General features: G+C 38.3%; 3 protein-coding genes across 3 annotated transcripts in view; 2 read left to right on the top strand and 1 right to left on the bottom strand.

Annotated features, from left to right (window-relative positions):
* The first annotated feature begins 306 nt into the window (after nt 1-306).
* LOC131525909 (serine/threonine-protein kinase pim-2-like) lies at nt 307-3,611 on the top strand. The gene is made up of 9 exons (XM_058753909.1): nt 307-517; nt 812-1,051; nt 1,458-1,637; nt 1,728-1,822; nt 1,937-1,987; nt 2,105-2,483; nt 2,628-2,804; nt 3,057-3,145; nt 3,339-3,611. The coding sequence occupies exons 1-9, from the start codon at nt 409-411 to the stop codon at nt 3,348-3,350; spliced, it is 1,332 nt and encodes a 443-aa protein (XP_058609892.1). The 5' UTR covers nt 307-408; the 3' UTR covers nt 3,351-3,611.
* A 6,611-nt stretch (nt 3,612-10,222) lies between these two features.
* si:ch211-152p11.4 (regulator of G-protein signaling 3) overlaps nt 10,223-17,556 on the top strand; it is a gene marked incomplete at its 5' end in the record, with an annotated part of 11,040 nt that continues 3,706 nt past the window's right edge. The window contains 6 exon segments of the mRNA XM_058753643.1: nt 10,223-10,314; nt 11,041-11,059; nt 11,061-11,555; nt 12,365-12,426; nt 12,618-12,748; nt 16,779-16,945. Coding sequence (XP_058609626.1) covers nt 10,223-10,314; nt 11,041-11,059; nt 11,061-11,555; nt 12,365-12,426; nt 12,618-12,748; nt 16,779-16,945 — 966 coding nt within the window.
* Nucleotides 15,976-17,556, bottom strand: part of atat1 (alpha tubulin acetyltransferase 1) — a 24,966-nt gene continuing 23,385 nt past the window's right edge. Inside the window, 2 exon segments of the mRNA XM_058753241.1 lie at nt 15,976-16,519; nt 16,764-16,885. The gene's annotated coding sequence lies outside the window, so the exon portion shown is untranslated.

Genomic DNA, 17,556 nt, shown 5'->3' with positions numbered 1-17,556 from the left:
TTACACATACACATACTCTGCACCAATAAAATGTTTAACACTTTACACTTGACCTGAGACAGTTTCACGCACTTATCTCCTGCCGCGTGCACGCGCTCTCGAATGCCCAAGGGACATGCCCAGAGTTCGGTGTCACGCGCATTCCAAAGCGTCTCTCAATCATTTGATGACGTAACAAAGAAATGGAACGTTCGTGTGCGCTGCTTTAATTAAGTCATACGTGTTAGAATACACTGAGGTGTGAGTTTACAGAGTTACTTGTCCAAGTGAAAAACTGTTATCATGGCACTGAAGAGAAAGCAGAGTTCTAGCGCTCAGGTGTACGATTTCCATCAGAGTACATCCCCAACATCCAGCATCACCGCGGCCGAGAAACATCTGTCCGTTACTGCTGCTGAGGAAAATGAGATGCCTGTGAGAAAGAGGAGGAGGACGGAGAGTCTCTCGCTCAAATCCATTAAGTGGAGCAGCAGCAGCAGCTCAGACCAGGCATCAATATATAAGAGACACGCTGAGGGTAAAAAACAACAACAACAAAAAAGACCATTTGAGAATGTGTTTCATAAAGTCTGCATAAGTTTCATCCATTTCTATGAGAAGCTATTAATGGAATAAACTGATTAGAGGAATTGCTCTGTTCTGTAGGATGATGAAGTGCCATTAATTATCAATATGTTACATACAAATCCACACCATCATCACACATTACATCAAAATACAAAAGTCTGATCAAGGCCATATTCACATTTTTATTTCATGACATATCATACATCTTTAAACAAAGATGAAAACAAAAGAACCTCTTTTACAGCTGGCCAAAAGAGAAAACGAAGTTCCCTCAGTGCTCAGGTGTACAACATCTCATCTCCAACATCCAGCACCAATGCGGCTGAGCAACATCTGCCCATTAGTGCTGCTGAGGAATATGAGATGCCTGTGAGAAAGAGGAGGAGGACTGATAGTTTTCAGAAGCTGCTCTCTCTCAAATCCATTAAGTGGAGCAGCAGCAGCAGCTCAGACCACACATCGACACATGAGAGACACGCTGAAGGTAAACCAAATGACCATTTGACAATGTGTAGGTCAACTGTTTTCTGTTTACTAGAGCTCTGTAAATCAAAAAGTCAATATAACTGTCAGCTAGACATGAGTATCCATTAATGAGAATTGAATTAATTAGGGGAAATTTTCTGTTCCCTAGGTTGAAATGCCATAAATTACAATATGTTACAAATCTACACCATCATGCATTATATGAAAATCCAAAAATCTGATATGTTTGAAGTCATGATAAGATTTTTATTACAGCACATAAATCTTTAAACAGATGAAACATGGTTTGAAGAAGTTCCAATTTTAGATATGTAAAATATTTGAAGAATCTTTATTATATAAGTATGCAATATTTTAATATTATTTGTTTAAAATACGCTTTTGTTTGATATTCCCCTCTTTAGATCATTCTCTACAGTCTATTGCCTTGTCTCAAGAGGATCATGGTCTTCAGGAACCTCTTTGCAGTGGTCAAGTCCTTCCTCCTGCAGATCAGCAGGTTCAAAGACCTCCAGCTCCAGTCCACCAAAGTCCAGCCAGTCCAGAATCAGTTCACAACAGCAGAGTGGACTTGACGACTGTAGGTGAGTTTACTGCCATAAACTCAAACATTACACACACTGTGGTTGATGCTTGACATTTCATGTCAAATACAATTATTAATCTTTGAACAGATGACATTCTGAGCCGTTATGAAATCGGCAGAAAGCTTGGTGAGGGAGGATTCGGCTCCGTCTATGAAGGGAAACGCTTGGAGGATGGCCTTGAGGTTTTGTCATGTTCTTACAATATTTAACTGCAATGTTCTGTCTTAATTAGTGCATTTAGTGCACTCGTCATGTTGTAAATGTAACTGTATTCAATGTTACGTTTTGTTGTACAGGTGGCAGTGAAAATTGCCAGAAAGCCAAAGAACATGAAATACATCAACATTGTAAGTAGGCAATGCTTGCTGGGTTTTTTTTTTTCAATGCAATCACACTGACAACAATTTGTCAACAAAAGTCCTTATTTGGGAAGCACCTACATCTAACAGTGATCTTTCTTCTAGCCTGGTCATCCCACACCCCTTCCATTAGAGGTCGGCCTGTTAATCCTGGTCAACAGGGAGCCCAAAGCTCCAGAGATCATTCAGCTGCTGGACTGGCAGGACCAGCCTGAATATTACATCATGGTCATGGAGCGTCCCTCGCCCTGCGAAGATCTGTGGAACTACTTGAGACGTCACGATGGCATCCTCAAGGAGGAAACAGCACGGTTCATCATGGCACAAGCAACGATGGCCGCTCACATCTGCTGTCAACGAGGAGTGTTTCACCGTGACATTAAGCTGGAGAACCTGCTGATGAACCCCGAAACCCTCGAGGTCAAGCTGATCGACTTCGGGTGCGGGGATCTCCTGAAAGACTCTGGCTATAAAAGTTTCTATGGTATGTATCATGCATCAAACCTGTAGTTTGGGAATTAAAAAAAAAAAATTAAATAACACCATATATTTTTAGCATGTTTCAAATATTAGTAAACATGCTGTAGCATTTCAAGCTTACCCATCAGGCAAAATCTATTTTCCTCAGGCACACGAAAGTACTTCCCTCCGGAGTACTATGTGAGGCGCAAGTACCACGGGAGACCAGCTACTGTGTGGTCTCTGGGAGTGCTGTTATTCATCATGGTATGTGGACGCTATCCACAACCCAGAGACCTACACACGATTGAACACAACATCTGGTCTGAGCCTGGCTTGTCGAACGGTAAGATGCCATTCATTACAACAAAGATCAACTAATGAAAATCACACTAAACAAGGAGGGAAAAGTAACGTCCAAGCCAAGTGGCTTTATATAAGTTAGATAATGTGGATAGTACAGGAATTATACCTGATTTTCTGACTGTACAGTATAGAATAGTCAAATCTCATACCTTAATACAAAGTCAGCTGGTGTATGTTTAAAGTAATAATCTGACTTTCTTGCCTCTTCCTCTCTTTCATCGTTTTTGCACAGATTGCTGCCACCTGGTTCAGTCTCTCCTGCAGCAAAACCCAAGCCAGCGGATTGACTTGAGGGAAATCCTGCTACACGAATGGTTTAAGGTACTGAGCTACAATGATTTAAGATTTAAGATATATTCACATTATTGTTTAAGAAATAAAAAATGTTGTTCTTTAAGAATGATGGCATTTATTTTTATATGTTGTTTGTTTATTGTGACATAAGGAGAAATCTTTAGTCATATTTCTTCTAATTGTAATGTATATATATAACCAATAATCCTTTTTCTTCCAGGTCGCCGAGTAAGACGTAAAGAGGAAAATGTAAATAGTGCAAATGAAATGTAAATATTATTTGCAGTATTTACTGCCACAGTTCCAGAGATCCTCAAGTCAGTTTAGCATCTGGTGGCCTGACATGAGTGCCGATCCCTCCGTGCCTTAGCATCTTGCAGGGCTGACGAGCCTTGGTAGCATCTGGCACCGTGGCTTATGGCAGGAATGTTAGTGCCTGCCGATATTACTTGCCTAGGGACAGTGCAATGAGTCCCTCTCACAGTCGTCTGTATGACAGAGCTACACATCATGGTCAGAGTCCCAGAATTCCTCTTTTGGCCGTCCCAGAGGTTCTTATGAAAGCCTCTCCTGCCACGGCTGTCACTGAGTGTCCGGTCTAGGCCTCTCCACCCCTCAGCTTAGCATCTGGTGTCTGGGTGGTCCCTCAATGCCTTTGCATCCTGCGAGGCTGCCAAACCCTGGTAGATTCTGGCGCCTTGGTTTGAGGCAGTGATATCTGCATCTGGCAGTATTACTGCTTATATGGTGACCACATATGGAAATACAATGTAAATAATAAAAAAAATTATGTAACATCACTTAAAAGCAATTTATATAAGCACTTAGAGGCAATTATATATTTGAGAATAAAATTTTGTACATGCTTGTTTTAAAAAAAAAAGAACTTTATGTACTCAGAATAATTAATTTTGTATATGAATATATATATATATATATATACAGGTGCTGGTCATATAATTAGAATATCATCAAAAAGTTGATTTATTTCACTAATTCCATTCAAAAAGTGAAACTTGTATATTATATTCATTCATTACACACAGACTGATATATTTCAAATGTTTATTTCTTTTAATTTTGATGATTATAACTGACAACTAAGGAAAATCCCAAATTCAGTATCTCAGAAAATTAGAATATTACTTAAGACCAATACAAAGAAAGGATTTTTAGAAATCTTGGCCAACTGAAAAGTATGAAAATGAAAAGTATGAGCATGTACAGCACTCAATACTTAGTTGGAGCTCCTTTTGCCTGAATTACTGCAGCAATGCGGCGTGGCATGGAGTCCATCAGTCTGTGGCACTGCTCAGGTGTTATGAGAGCCCAGGTTGCTCTGATAGTGGCCTTCAGCTCTTCTGCATTGTTGGGTCTGGTGTCTCTCATCTTCCTCTTGACAAGATTCTCTATGGGGTTCAGGTCAGGCGAGTTTGCTGGCCAATCAAGCACAGTAACACTATGGTCATTGAACCAGCTTTTGGTACCTTTGGCAGTGTGGGCAGGTGCCAAGTCCTGCTGGAAAATGAAATCAGCATCTCCATAAAGCTTGTCAACAGAAGGAAGCATGAAGTGCTCTAAAATTTCCCGGTAGATGGCTGCGTTGACTGTGGACATCAGAAAACACAGTGGACCAACACCAGCAGATGACATGGCAGCCCAAATCATCACTGACTGTGGAAACTTCACACTGGACTTCAAGCAACATGGATTCTGTGCCTCTCCACTCTTCCTTCAGACTCTGGGACCTTGATTTCCAAATTAAATGTAAAATTTATTTTCATCTGAAAAGAGGACTTTGGACCACTGAGCAACAGTCCAGTTCTTTTTCTCCACAGCCCAGGTAAGATGCTTCTGACGGTGTCTCTGGTTCAGAAGTGGCTTGGTACCCCTTTTCCTGAAGACGTCTGAGCGTGGTGACTCTTGATGCACTGACTCCAGCTTCAGTTCTCTCCTTGTGAAGCTCTCACAAGTGTTTAAATCGGCTTTGCTTGACTGTATTCTCAAGCTTGCGGTCATCCCTGTTGCTTGCACCTTTTCATACCCAAATTCTTCATTCCAGTCAACTTTGCATTTAATATGCTTTGATACAGCACTCTGTAAACAGCCACACCTTTCAGTAATGACCTTCTGTGACTTACCCTCTTTGTGGAGGGTGTCAGTGTTCGTCTTCTGGATCATTGCCAAGTCAGCAGTCTTCCCCATTATTGTGGTTTCAAAGAACAAGAGATACCCAGAATTTATACTGTAGGGATGGTCATTTATTCAAACTCAAATGTAAATATTCTAATATTTTGATATACTGATTTTTGACTTTCATGAGCTGTAAGCTCTAATCATCAAAATTAAAAGAAATAAACATTTGAAATATATCAGTTTGTGTGTAATGAATGAATATAATATACAAGTTTCACTTTTTGAATGGAATTAGTGAAATAAATCAACTTTTTGATGATATTCTAATTATATGACCAGCACCTGTATATATATAGAAATATATATAAAAAAAGGTTTTTTTCAATTTTGTGTATTCAGAATCACTCAAATGAAATGTGTATTAATAAACTTGCTATGATATAATACTGATGCGATTAAATAGTTTTCATACAATTTTGTTCATGGCAGCAGAATGTCTTGCAAGGTGAAGGGTGTTTAATCATTTTGATTGCAACTATGTAAATGAACTGTGTCCTCTTTTTCCATTTTACCTGGATACCCGATATTCCTGTTTATTTGTCAGCAAAAGTCAACAATCATGATTTCTCGTGTAACTTTATAAAACGACATTCATTTGTAGGCTATGTTAATCTGTAAGTGTTAGTGTAGCATTATTTTGCTTAAACATTGGTGTGTTGTTAAAAGGGGATACTAACCTTGGAGGAAAAATAATATGGAAGCTTTTTATCATTTTTATTATTTTTTATTTCACTCTTTTGTCATTTGTACTACATATCTATACATGGTATGTATCAAAACATTTATTTTGCATAAAGCAATCAGTGAAATATTAATAATGAACCTTACATTTGTTGTCTATAAGCTTTTTGTACATAACACTTTCATTTTAATGAAAAACAGCGAGGAGGGTTAAAATAACTTGTTTGCTTGTTTCACATTAACACTGAGGACTGTTGACACTTAAAAATGAAATGAAGGAATAAATGATCAGCTTAGTAATTCACACATAAGATGGAAATAAATAACTTTTTAATGACAAATGATAGACATTTAAATTGTTCATTTTTTAAAATGTGCTTAAAATAATAAAACAGTGCATCAAAAATCATGCATATTTTAAATTGCATTAAAAAAATTAAATTAATTAATTAAAAAAAAAAAACATTTGCAAGTTGATTTATCTATTTGTCAGTTAAGTTAAAAACTGCCATTGTACAGTTCACTCATTAGGACAACCAATCAGGATTTGACTTTTTTTTTTTTTTTTAAGATCTACCCCCCTCTCCAACATGCCACTCAGTAGACGTAAGTAAGATAAGGTAAGGTAAGACTAACTGTAATTGGGCAGTGAGACAAATGACAATTTTCATTATAAATTTTGGAGAGCATTGTAATTACAGAAAGACTTTGCAAACATATTAGCTTATTAGGGCTGGACAGTCAATGACAGGATTTAGATAAAGTTGGATGAGGCGCACTGTCACTCAAAGGCACAGACACATTAGGTTGTCACGGCAACCAGATGCATTGCAGGCTGATTTCAGCCTGGTGAGCGAAGGCTAGCCTGTCTGGTCTTATCACAGAGAAGAGCTACTGTAGCTCAAATTGCTTCAGGTGTCTGAACAAAGTACTTGGCAGTTTGCTGCATATGAGACTGCATACCCCAGTGGCATGTGAGCATGTGCCACAATGGACACGTGAGCGTCAGAAATGGACAATGGAGGAATAGAAGAAGGTTACCTTGTCTGATAAATCACATTTTCTTTTAGATCAGGTGGATGGCTGGGTGTTGTTTAAATGAGAAAGTGGAAGAATGAGGAAGAATGAGGAAGATGGCAAGCTAGTGGAGGCAGTGTTTTGAAAAATGTTCAGGAATGGTTTGAGGAACAAAGAGTTCAATGTGTTTCTCTAGTCACCAAATTCTGCGTATTTCAATCTGATTCAGCATCTACAGGAAGTGCTGGACAAACAAATCCAATCCATGTAGGCCCCACCTCGTACAGGACTTAAAGGATCTGCTGCCAAATGTCTTGGAGGCAGAGACCACAGGATATGTTCAGCGCTCTCGTGTGGAGTCCATGCCTCGAGCTGTTTTGGCAGAACCCCTTGTTTCCTACACAGTATTAGGCAGGTGGTTTCAAAGTTGTGGCTGATAAAAGATAAAATAACATCTTTGCACTCAGCATCTAACCAATAATAATTATTATTAGTTTTACAATAATAAAACTAATAATAAATACTGTTAATTAGAAAATATAATATGTATGAATTCAGGAATTATGAATTATGTTTTTTGGTAACTATTACACACTTCTATACGACTTGAGACAGTCCTCAGACCAAATGATTAAAGTTTTAAGGTTATAATGTTTATGTTTAATACGTTAAAAACCACAGAAATGCAATGCAATGGTCAAGACATCCAAGAATGCGAATCGATTCACCGTTTTGTTTTTGGCCGAAAAAGAAAGAACCGACTCAAAAGTATGATTAGTTCAGAAATGAATGGCATCGTCGGTTCAGTCGATAGAAGGGAAAACGTTTCTTAAGCTCATTGGTCACAGTGCGTACACTCATACAGCAGCACACTGGGACTGAAACAGTGTTATTGTGGCAAATTGGCAAAACACAGTGATGGGTTCCACTTTAAGATGAACACTGTTGAAACAAGCTTTTATTGCTTATGGATTCTACATAATTAGTCTTTTTAAGGATGTAAATTAGAAGGTGAATGCAGCATAGACCTCTAATGCCAACCTAAATGCCACTGAATCTCACGAATAATGCACTTAAAGCAGTTGTATTACTGATATCCTTCACTGAATGGCGGATATGACCTCCCTCATCAAACGAGACATTTGACATTCTGAACTTCACAGTGTGATAAAATCAATCATTTTAATCAATCACTTGGTTGTTTGAACTAATCAATAACGAAACTGGCTGATCTCGATATCATCACATACCGACCATCATTCATTCTCACTGAATGAATCTTCACCAACAAAGTAATCAATAGATCAGTCACACTGTTATTGCCTTCTCTGTAAAGTTACTAACTAGACTATGAAACAGCTCAACTCTCAAACTATTAATCAGCAGTTTTTCATACAGTAAAATTCCCCATTCAAATTGAACATAAACTTTAAACCGTTATTTTCTGAGAATTGTTTTGTTTTCATAGCGTAACATTAACAACTATGGATTATGGTTTTGCAAGGCCCTATGGCACCAGCCTCATTGTAACTTGGAAACTGTGAGATGAAACATCCAAAGAACAAAAAATTATTTCAAATATCAGTGCAAAATTGCACACTTGTGAGAGATGAATGACAGCTGCAATACTGAGTTCAGAGGGCACTGATAGTGCTGAGGAAGGGAATCTGTCTTTACGCAAAACTTGGATTAAGTTTTAGTATGAGTACTACTGGTGACATTAGTATTCAAGATCACGTCTAGCTCAGTGAAAGCTCAGTCACGTAACATTTCTTCTTGCACCACGATGCAAAGCTCTTCAGAAACTTTGTGATCTGTTCCAAGGCTAAAGTACAATGCATTCTTGGGAGAAGGACTGCTGCAAGGAAACATCTGAAAAGCCACTGGGAACTACGGCTGTTGTTCTGTCTGGTTCTGGAACTGAGGGACCCCATGTGGAGAGAAATGCAAAATCACACCACCCCTGTTGACAGAGAGGCTCATGGGCCGTGCAGAAACTCCCACCTCAGTGCTCATGTAGCAACAGACATACTCAACCAGTGATGAATGTAGTGACTGTAATGTAATGTGAATGTGTATGATTTTTATTTGCTTATCACAGACATTCTGAGAGAGAGCTTTTTTGTTATGAATTAAATTGTTTTAATTGCAAATAGAACCTCAGTGTATTATCTTTATATAAACAGGCTAAATTAATTAACTTTTTTAAGAACAGGCTGAACTCAAAACAACCCTATATGAAACAAAACGAGAACAGAATATTTTTTTTAGAATTTAATTAAGTATTTCTCAGCGTTATCTTGATACTTGGTATCTCGATATCCAGCTTGATGGCTCTAAAAACCATCTGTTGTGTAACTGCTCCATCTACTGGACAAAGTGCATTCGTAAACGTGCAGAAAATACAAAATGCCTAAATAAAAGTCCCACATAAAAGGTCTCTCGACTCTATTAAATCATGTTTTTTTTTAATTAATATATTAATTTTAATTAAATCATATTGTGTAAAATAAAATAATAAAACTCATAAGAATAGCCTATCCTATCAAAATGGGGAAAGCTGGCATTCTTGTTGTGCTTCCATGAAATAAAACTACGCATTACCTGTAGATGGCGCCGTTTGAGAACAATCAAACACCTGTTATACTTAAGATCCTTCAGGAGTTAATATAATAAAATATGATTGTATAATAATATAATATACAAAAACAAAAAGGTTTTATCGTTCAGGTAGGCACTTATTGTCAAGCTGTTACGTGTTTCTTTGTAAAACTGTACCATATGGTTACGCCCAATCAAAATTACTAAAATTCTTGTTACTACTGAAAACCAATAAGATATTAATATTTTATCTTCTTCAAATAGTATTAGACGCTTACACAATCGTTCTGTAATTTGTTACATATCTATGCCGTGCTGTGGCTAATACAGTGGCCACAGCGTTGCTGCAGTAATATCTGTAGTAACTGTGGTATTTTGACGACAACTATAATTACCCATAAACGCTCTCTGTGTCATTATTATATACTACTCGTCTTTCCAAATATGTGGGGAGGGCAAGTCCAGACTGAACTATGGGTGTGACAAAAAGAAAATAGGCGTTGCTTTTGTCATTCAGGAGTAAAATGAAAAGAGAGACAAGTAAGACTTGATTCTGACGGCCACAGGAAGACTCGCTTCGGATCCAGTCGCTCGGTGTAAATCCGGACTCTACGAGAAACACGAACCGACTCCGAATCGCTCGGATACAAGACACGCACAAGGATTTGTCATGAAAAGGAGAGAAAAGGATCTAAAATAAGGTATATTTATATGACATATGTGCACCATATTCAAGTACTCAGATTTCACGTTGGTTTGTTTACAGTACACGCTGCGCTAGAGACGCGACGCGACGCGACGCGCTGGAGCTCTCCTATTAAAATAAACGAATCTGCGGGCTTGCAGTGCAAAGCTTTTAGTTGATTATAATGGGAGCTTTCTGGTTTGACGCGTCGTGTCGCGTCTCTCAGTGCAATCACGAAGCCAGTCTTGGCTTGATTTTATTCTTTTGTTACAAATGTAAAGCGTAACGTTGGTTAAATTTTAACCTTTTTAACTAGGTTAACAAGCTCGGTAGTTGTCAACAACAAACGCTGTTACATTGAAGCAAAACTTTGGGAATGTGTCACAAGATCTTGCGCTAAATTAGATACTTGTCACGTATCTATACGTGTCGTTAATACTTCTTACTACAAGAAAGCAATTGTAGTATATTAAAAGTATTACGACTGTAGTATATTAAAAGTAGCACAGTAAGCAGTAACCTATAACCAGTACCAATTATTTATGAGAACTATCTATCTAACATTCTATCGTTCTATCTGCCTGCATGTCTATCTATCTATCCATGTATCTATCCATCTGCCTGTCTATAAAGGAACTTATCTCTATCTCAGTGTTGGGTAGTTAGATAGACATAAGCTGAATAGGCACTATATGTATATTTAATGTAATCCTTTTTGTTTTTTTTGTTGTTCTTTCTTTAGGCCTCTGGCATTCTCTGTGTCTTTCTTTCTTTCTTTTAAAATCCAGCATAATGCTGCGTAAGTTCAGTTCAGAGGGTGCCTTGTTGGATCTGGACTTCCTGCCCTGGGGGGATAGAGATGGGACCCAGGACACCTTGGATGATCAGCCAGATGGAGCCTCAGCATCCTATCCTTGCACCCCAGATGCAAAGTCAGGGAGTGCTAGAAAGGGGGAGCTTAAGAGAGATCACAGCATTAGTGTGGAAAATCTGGTCGACTTGGAGAAGGACTCTGATTTACTGAAAGTGACGAATCTTAATGAGAGTTTTAAAGCGTACAGTGACAGCCAGCTCGCTGCCAATTCCAAAGGAAGCTATGAGAGTGTGGGAAAGTGTGAAGGCCAAACCTACTCCCCGTCATCCACACTGAAATCCGGCCATATGCCCGCCTCCCCAAAACCTACCCACTATCACCGACAGCAAGCTCGGGCCAAACTGGCAGCTGCTAAATTACACCTTAAAAGTTTGTTTGGACAGGTAAGTTGGGAGACTTTCTTTAGAGTATAGTTAATGAAGTTCATAATACTATTTTAAAAATCACATGTTGATTTTTAAAGTAGATCACAGGACACGATTATGAAAAAATGGAACTTTAAACATCACAGAAGCCGATAAATAGAAGATCATATAATAGTGTAAGCACTGCACTGAAATGGAAAAACACAGTTCCTTCAACTGGTCTGAAACTTTCTCACACTGGCCAGGGGCCATTGAACCATCTTTATTGTTGAACCCTGTTTATATTTTGTACAGTACAAGATGTCTTTCACATACATCGGGAGCAGCTGGACTTCAGCACTGCTTATTCAGAACTCACAAGCCAAGTGTGATGAAGTCAAAGACATGAATGCAATTGTGTTACACAAGTAGCCATGCTCACTTTGAATCAGTTTTACCCCTTGAGATATAATGTTGCTTTGTCCAAACAGTAAAAGGAGAAGCAAGCTCTGAAAGGGGAACTGAATGTTCTGGTGTTGTATGAGGGAATCACACTATTGATGCAATTGTGTGTTTTTTTTTTCTTCAAACTACAATATTGTGGCAAGAAATACCCGAAGAGATACTGTGGAACAAGAATGTTCATTCTTTGGAATATTTTGGCATCTGATAGATCTGGCTTTGTGAGAATGCTTTCCATGACGTAACACCTTCATGACATTTGTTTAAGTCATGAAACATTTGTGTAAATTATACTTCCTTAAAGTCTTTAATCAAGTCATATCATCATGACAGTGTTATGCATATCAGTGACCTCTTACTTTTTTTTTTTTTTTTCTTCACACAAGGGCTCACCGCAGTCCTCGCATTCGAATCTGGCGAATGCAGAGCACAGAGAGAACGTAAGCAGGTAAAATCAATCACCTCAGTCACATATTTTTCATCTTTTTTTCATCTTCATTTCACTTTTGGCCTATTCTCTGTCCGCCACTTGCAAAACAACCCCTCCCCGGCCCTTTGTTTTGGCTCAATGTTATTGATTCCACACATTTTTTCTGAATATCTTTGTAACGTATCCCCTCACACTCTTGTTTCTCTCAGCGCTAAAGAGAGGCGTTCTCGAATGCCTTTCCTCAGGCAGTGGAGTCAGGTGGGCCACAGCAGAGCTCAACTCAGCAGGAAGGAGATGGAAAGTTGGGCCAAGTCCCTTGATGCTTTGCTAGAAAGCAGAGGTGAGCACTCAAGTCATTTGGGTTTAAACAGCTCGAGTCGCCAGGCAGCTGGTCAAAGGACGCTTGTGAGACACTATCGCATCACATGGGTCATGCTAAAGCAAAGCTGTTGTTCTGCTAACTTTGACCTGGAACGCTGTTCTTGAAAATTGAGATATTTGTGGGCAACTGCCCATCCATGTTTGAAATGTTGTTTTAATGAAAATGATACGCGCAGAGAGCATCATATCCTGCCTAGTATCAATACTGGATCATGTAGCATTATAATAAACACTGCCATTCAAAAAATGAATACTTTAATTCAGCAAGGATGCATTAAATTGATCAAAAGTGACAGTAAATACATTTATAAGGTTACAAAAGATTTGTATTCCTATTCGAATCCTTGACAAAATCAGTTTCCACAAAAATATTAAACGTTTTCAACATTGATAATAATAAGAAATGTTTCTTGAACAGCAAATCGGCATATTATAATAATTTCTGAAGGATCATGAGACACTGAAGACTGGAGTAATGATGCTGAAAATACAGCTTTGCATTTAAGGAATAAAATACATTTTAATATATTTAAATAGAAAGCTTATTTTGAATTCTAACAATATTTCGCAGTAGATTTACTGTACTTTTGATCAAATAAATGCAATTTTTGAACAGTATTGTATAGGTCAGGTTGGTTTGTGTTCAGTATAATTCTGTGGTTCAGTTATGAAACCCATTTATTACATTATTGAAACACCCTTGAAACTGCTTCCTCTTAACATTGAGGAACCACTTTCATATGTAGCTTCAGGCATGAGTTTCCGGAGAATTCCCAAACAACATGAAACGATATGAAGAAACTAGATAACGGAATAATGAGCTTTTCCTCCAGAGGCTGAGAGCACAGATGTGTAATTGCACAAATTAAACCACCAAGATTTTTACATTTTCAGAAGGAAATGAGAGTGGAGCTTGTTTGTCGCTTGATGCCAGGCTTTTGTGAGTGGCTGTCAGGGTTAAAAGAGTCCGAGCACAAGGTCTCTAGATATGATTCGTGTCCCTTGAGTGAAAGGTTCATTGTGCACCAGGCAAAAAATGTTAGTTGGATTTCTTAGAAAATTATTTGTGGTATCATTGAAGTTCATAGCACAAAGTGTTGAAGTTTAGTACTCACTGAATATGGTTGGGAGCGATAATAAATAAGCAATATTAAGCACTGCTGATAATTATTGCTGACCTTGAATGTGAGAATGAAATGCATGTCTCATAACAAGTTCTAAGAAACTGTAAGCTTTTATTATTAGTGCAGCTTGTGATGTGTAAACAGTGGACTAATAGCGGATATGGTTATGCTTGATACCTGACGTCATGTTTCTAGTGATTTTCATTTTTTTTTATTACAAATAGGACTTAATGATTAACAGCATCTAGTCATTTACACGTCTTGAACAGCTGTTGAACTGAGAAATGTAGTATTGACCAGTTGTTGTTGGTTTTTTTTTTATTGTTATTTCTGTTCTGTCTCTTAATTGGAAGCAGTTTATCAGTGTGACAGACCTCATAAAAATCTAATAATACACATGATACACATGAAGCAGTTTGCAGTCACAGCTGAGACTGCTTAGAAAAATATAATATGCAGTGATAAATTCAGTCTATTCTGTGTCGCTGCTGTTTTGGAAAATAATACTCTACATACAGTGGGTACGGAAAGTATTCAGACCCCCTTAAATTTTTCACTCTTTGTTATATTGCAGCCATTTGCTAAAATCATTTAAGTTCATTTTTTTCCCTCATTAATGTACACACAGCACCCCATATTGACAGAAAAACACAGAATTGTTGACATTTTTGCAGATTTATTAAAAAAGAAAAACTGAAATATCACATGGTTCTAAGTATTCAGACCCTTTGCTCAGTATTTAGTAGAAGCACCCTTTTGATCTAATACACCTATGAGTCTTTTTGGGAAAGACGCAACAAGTTTTTCACACCTGGATTTGGGGATCCTCTGCCATTCCTCCTTGCAGATCCTCTCCAGTTCTGTCAGGTTGGATGGTAGCGTTGGTGGACAGCCATTTTAGGTCTCTCCAGAGATGCTCAATTGGGTTTAAGTCAGGGCTCTGGCTGGGCCATTCAAGAACAGTCACGGAGTTGTTGTGAAGCCACTCCTTCGTTATTTCAGCTGTGTGCTTAGGGTCATTGTCTTGTTGGAAGGTAAACCTTCGGCCCAGTCTGAGGTCCTGAGCACTCTGGAGAAGGTTTTCGTCCAGGATATCCCTGTACTTGGCCGCATTCTTCTTTCCCTCGATTGCAACCAGTCGTCCTGTCCCTGCAGCTGAAAAACACCCCCACAGCATGATGCTGCCACCACCATGCTTCACTGTTGGGACTGTATTGGACAGGTGATGAGCAGTGCCTGGTTTTCTCCACACATACCGCTTAGAATTAAGGCCAAAAAGTTCTATCTTGGTCTCATCAGACCAGAGAATCTTATTTCTCACCATCTTGGAGTCCTTCATGCGGGCTTTCATGTGTCTTGCACTGAGGAGAGGCTTCCGTCGGGCCACTCTGTCATAAAGCCCGACTGGTGGAGGGCTGCAGTGATGGTTGACTTTCTACAACTTTCTCCCATCTCCCGACTGCATCTCTGGAGCTCAGCCACAGTGATCTTTGAGTTCTTCTTTACCTCTCTCACCAAGGCTCTTCTCCCCCGATAGCTCAGTTTGGCCGGACGGCCAGCTCTAGGAAGGGTTCTGGTCGTCCTAAACGTCTTCCATTTAAGGATTATGGAGGCCACTGTGCTCTTAGGAACCTTTTTGTAACCTTGGCCAGATCTGTGCCTTGCCACAATTCTGTCTCTGAGCTCTTCAGGCAGTTCCTTTGACCTCATGATTCTCATTTGCTCTGACATGCACTGTGAGCTGTAAGGTCTTATATAGACAGGTGTGTGGCTTTCCTAATCAAGTCCAATCAGTATAATCAAACACAGCTGGACTCAAATGAAGGTGTAGAACCATCTCAAGGATGATCAGAAGAAATGGACAGCACCTGAGTTAAATATATGAGTGTCACAGCAAAGGGTCTGAATACTTAGGACCATGTGATATTCAGTTTTCTTTTTAATAAATCTGCAAAAATGTCAACAATTCTGTGTTTTTCTGTCAATATGGGGTGCTGTGTGTACATTAATGAGGAAAAAAATTTACTTAAATGATTTTAGCAAATGGCTGCAATATAACAAAGGGTGAAAAATTTAAGGGAGTCTGAATACTTTCCGTACCCACTGTGTATACATAATAGGTGCTTTCTTTGAATAGGGTATTGTTTAATGGGGAAAAAAACATAAATCCTATGTTCTTCAGAGAGAGATCTATTAGAAATGTATATTTTGTAATTATTATTTTCTAGCTTTGAAAATGTTAATGCTGTGATACCTCTTAAATGATAAAACTTTAAATTATACCGTAATCATACATTTCATGTAATCTGTTGAATTGATATTCAGTTTATTGTAGAATTTATTTAGTTGTATTATTTATTTATTTTATTTTTTTTAATTTATCAAAGCCGTAAGATTCAGTATATTGAATTGCTATTACATGAATTTTCCATATTACAACATTTCTGAAAGCAACATGGCAACATTTCTAAAAATGTTGACACCCAGTGTGTAACATCCTTTGTTTTGGTGTCTGGACTGGTTGAAATGTGGGAACAGCAGTATGTTGTAACTCCAGAGTCCTGTCCCCGTCCGACTTCTATTTTCTCACTTCAGAGTCTCGCAATCTGCAGTTTAAGGGTTTTGAGAAAACCAGAGGTAAGGAAGGTATGTGGTGTGAGAGAAACCCTCAATATATCCGTGTCCAAAGCTTTTTCTTTCCTGATTTTTGTGGCGAGTGTTATGTGACGTGTGTGGTTGTTTATGGCAGAACATGCATGTGAACGCGTCATCTGAGCCTCTACCCCCACTTGTAAACAGAAATGGCTGTTTTTTCCCCCCAAAGTTCATTACAGTTCTTTCTCTTCTCACCCGTCTTCTCTTCAGTGGGCTCCACAGTCTTTGAAGCGTTCCTGCGATCCGAGTTCAGTGAGGAAAACCTGCAGTTCTACACGGCCTGTGAGCAGTACAGCCAGTCGTCCAACAAATTCAGCCTGCAGAGACGGGCGAAAATGATATCGGAGACTTACATCCAGCCCGGTGCTCCCAGAGAGGTAGATTTATCCAAATCTGTTTACTGCATTAAAAATTGCCTCAAATGTCCAAACTGCTTTTTCTCATACAATGAAAATAAACAGGGACTGGGGCTGCTGAACCATTATAGCAATAGTCCATCTGGCAATTTCATTATTTTTGCAAATTTCAATAATGCCACAGAAATTTCAAACTTATCCTTTAAAAGTTGGTCCTTTCCTCACAAATCTATCACATGACTACAGAAGACTTAAAGAAATATAGAATATTTTTGCAAATTTAAAAAAATATTTTTTTTTTGCAGCTCGATAGTCCTATTATAAAAGCAAAGTAAATTCCTCAAACAAGTCTGTCATATGACTTCAGAAGACTAAAAATATAGCACTGTTTTATGTAATAAAAAAATCTTTTCTTTTTTCTTTTCTTTTCGGAGCTTGATAGTTCCAGTGCGTATTACAAAAGCGAAGTAAATTTCTTTGCACAAATCTGTCATACGACTTCAGAAGACTAAAGTATATATAGAACATTTTAGTAAAAGTAAAAACAAAAATAAAAATTTTTTTTATTTATTTATTTAATTTAATTTTTTTTTTTTTTTGGAGCTTGATAGTCCAAGTGCCTACTATAAAAG

Source organism: Onychostoma macrolepis, chromosome 19 (assembly GCF_012432095.1).
Source record: "Onychostoma macrolepis isolate SWU-2019 chromosome 19, ASM1243209v1, whole genome shotgun sequence".
NCBI lineage: Eukaryota > Metazoa > Chordata > Actinopteri > Cypriniformes > Cyprinidae > Onychostoma > Onychostoma macrolepis.
This window is presented reverse-complemented; position numbering and strand designations above follow the sequence as displayed.

What these genes read in the sequence shown, in the direction of transcription:
- LOC131525909 (XM_058753909.1), top strand. Translation starts at nt 409, where the DNA reads ATGCCTGTGAGAAAGAGGAGGAGGACGGAGAGTCTCTCGCTCAAATCC. An exon ending in AGTGGACTTGACGACTGTAG is followed by an intron (nt 1,638 to 1,727) that starts GTGAGTTTACTG and finishes ATCTTTGAACAG; the next exon opens with ATGACATTCTGAGCCGTTAT. An exon ending in GCTTGGAGGATGGCCTTGAG is followed by an intron (nt 1,823 to 1,936) that starts GTTTTGTCATGT and finishes TTTGTTGTACAG; the next exon opens with GTGGCAGTGAAAATTGCCAG.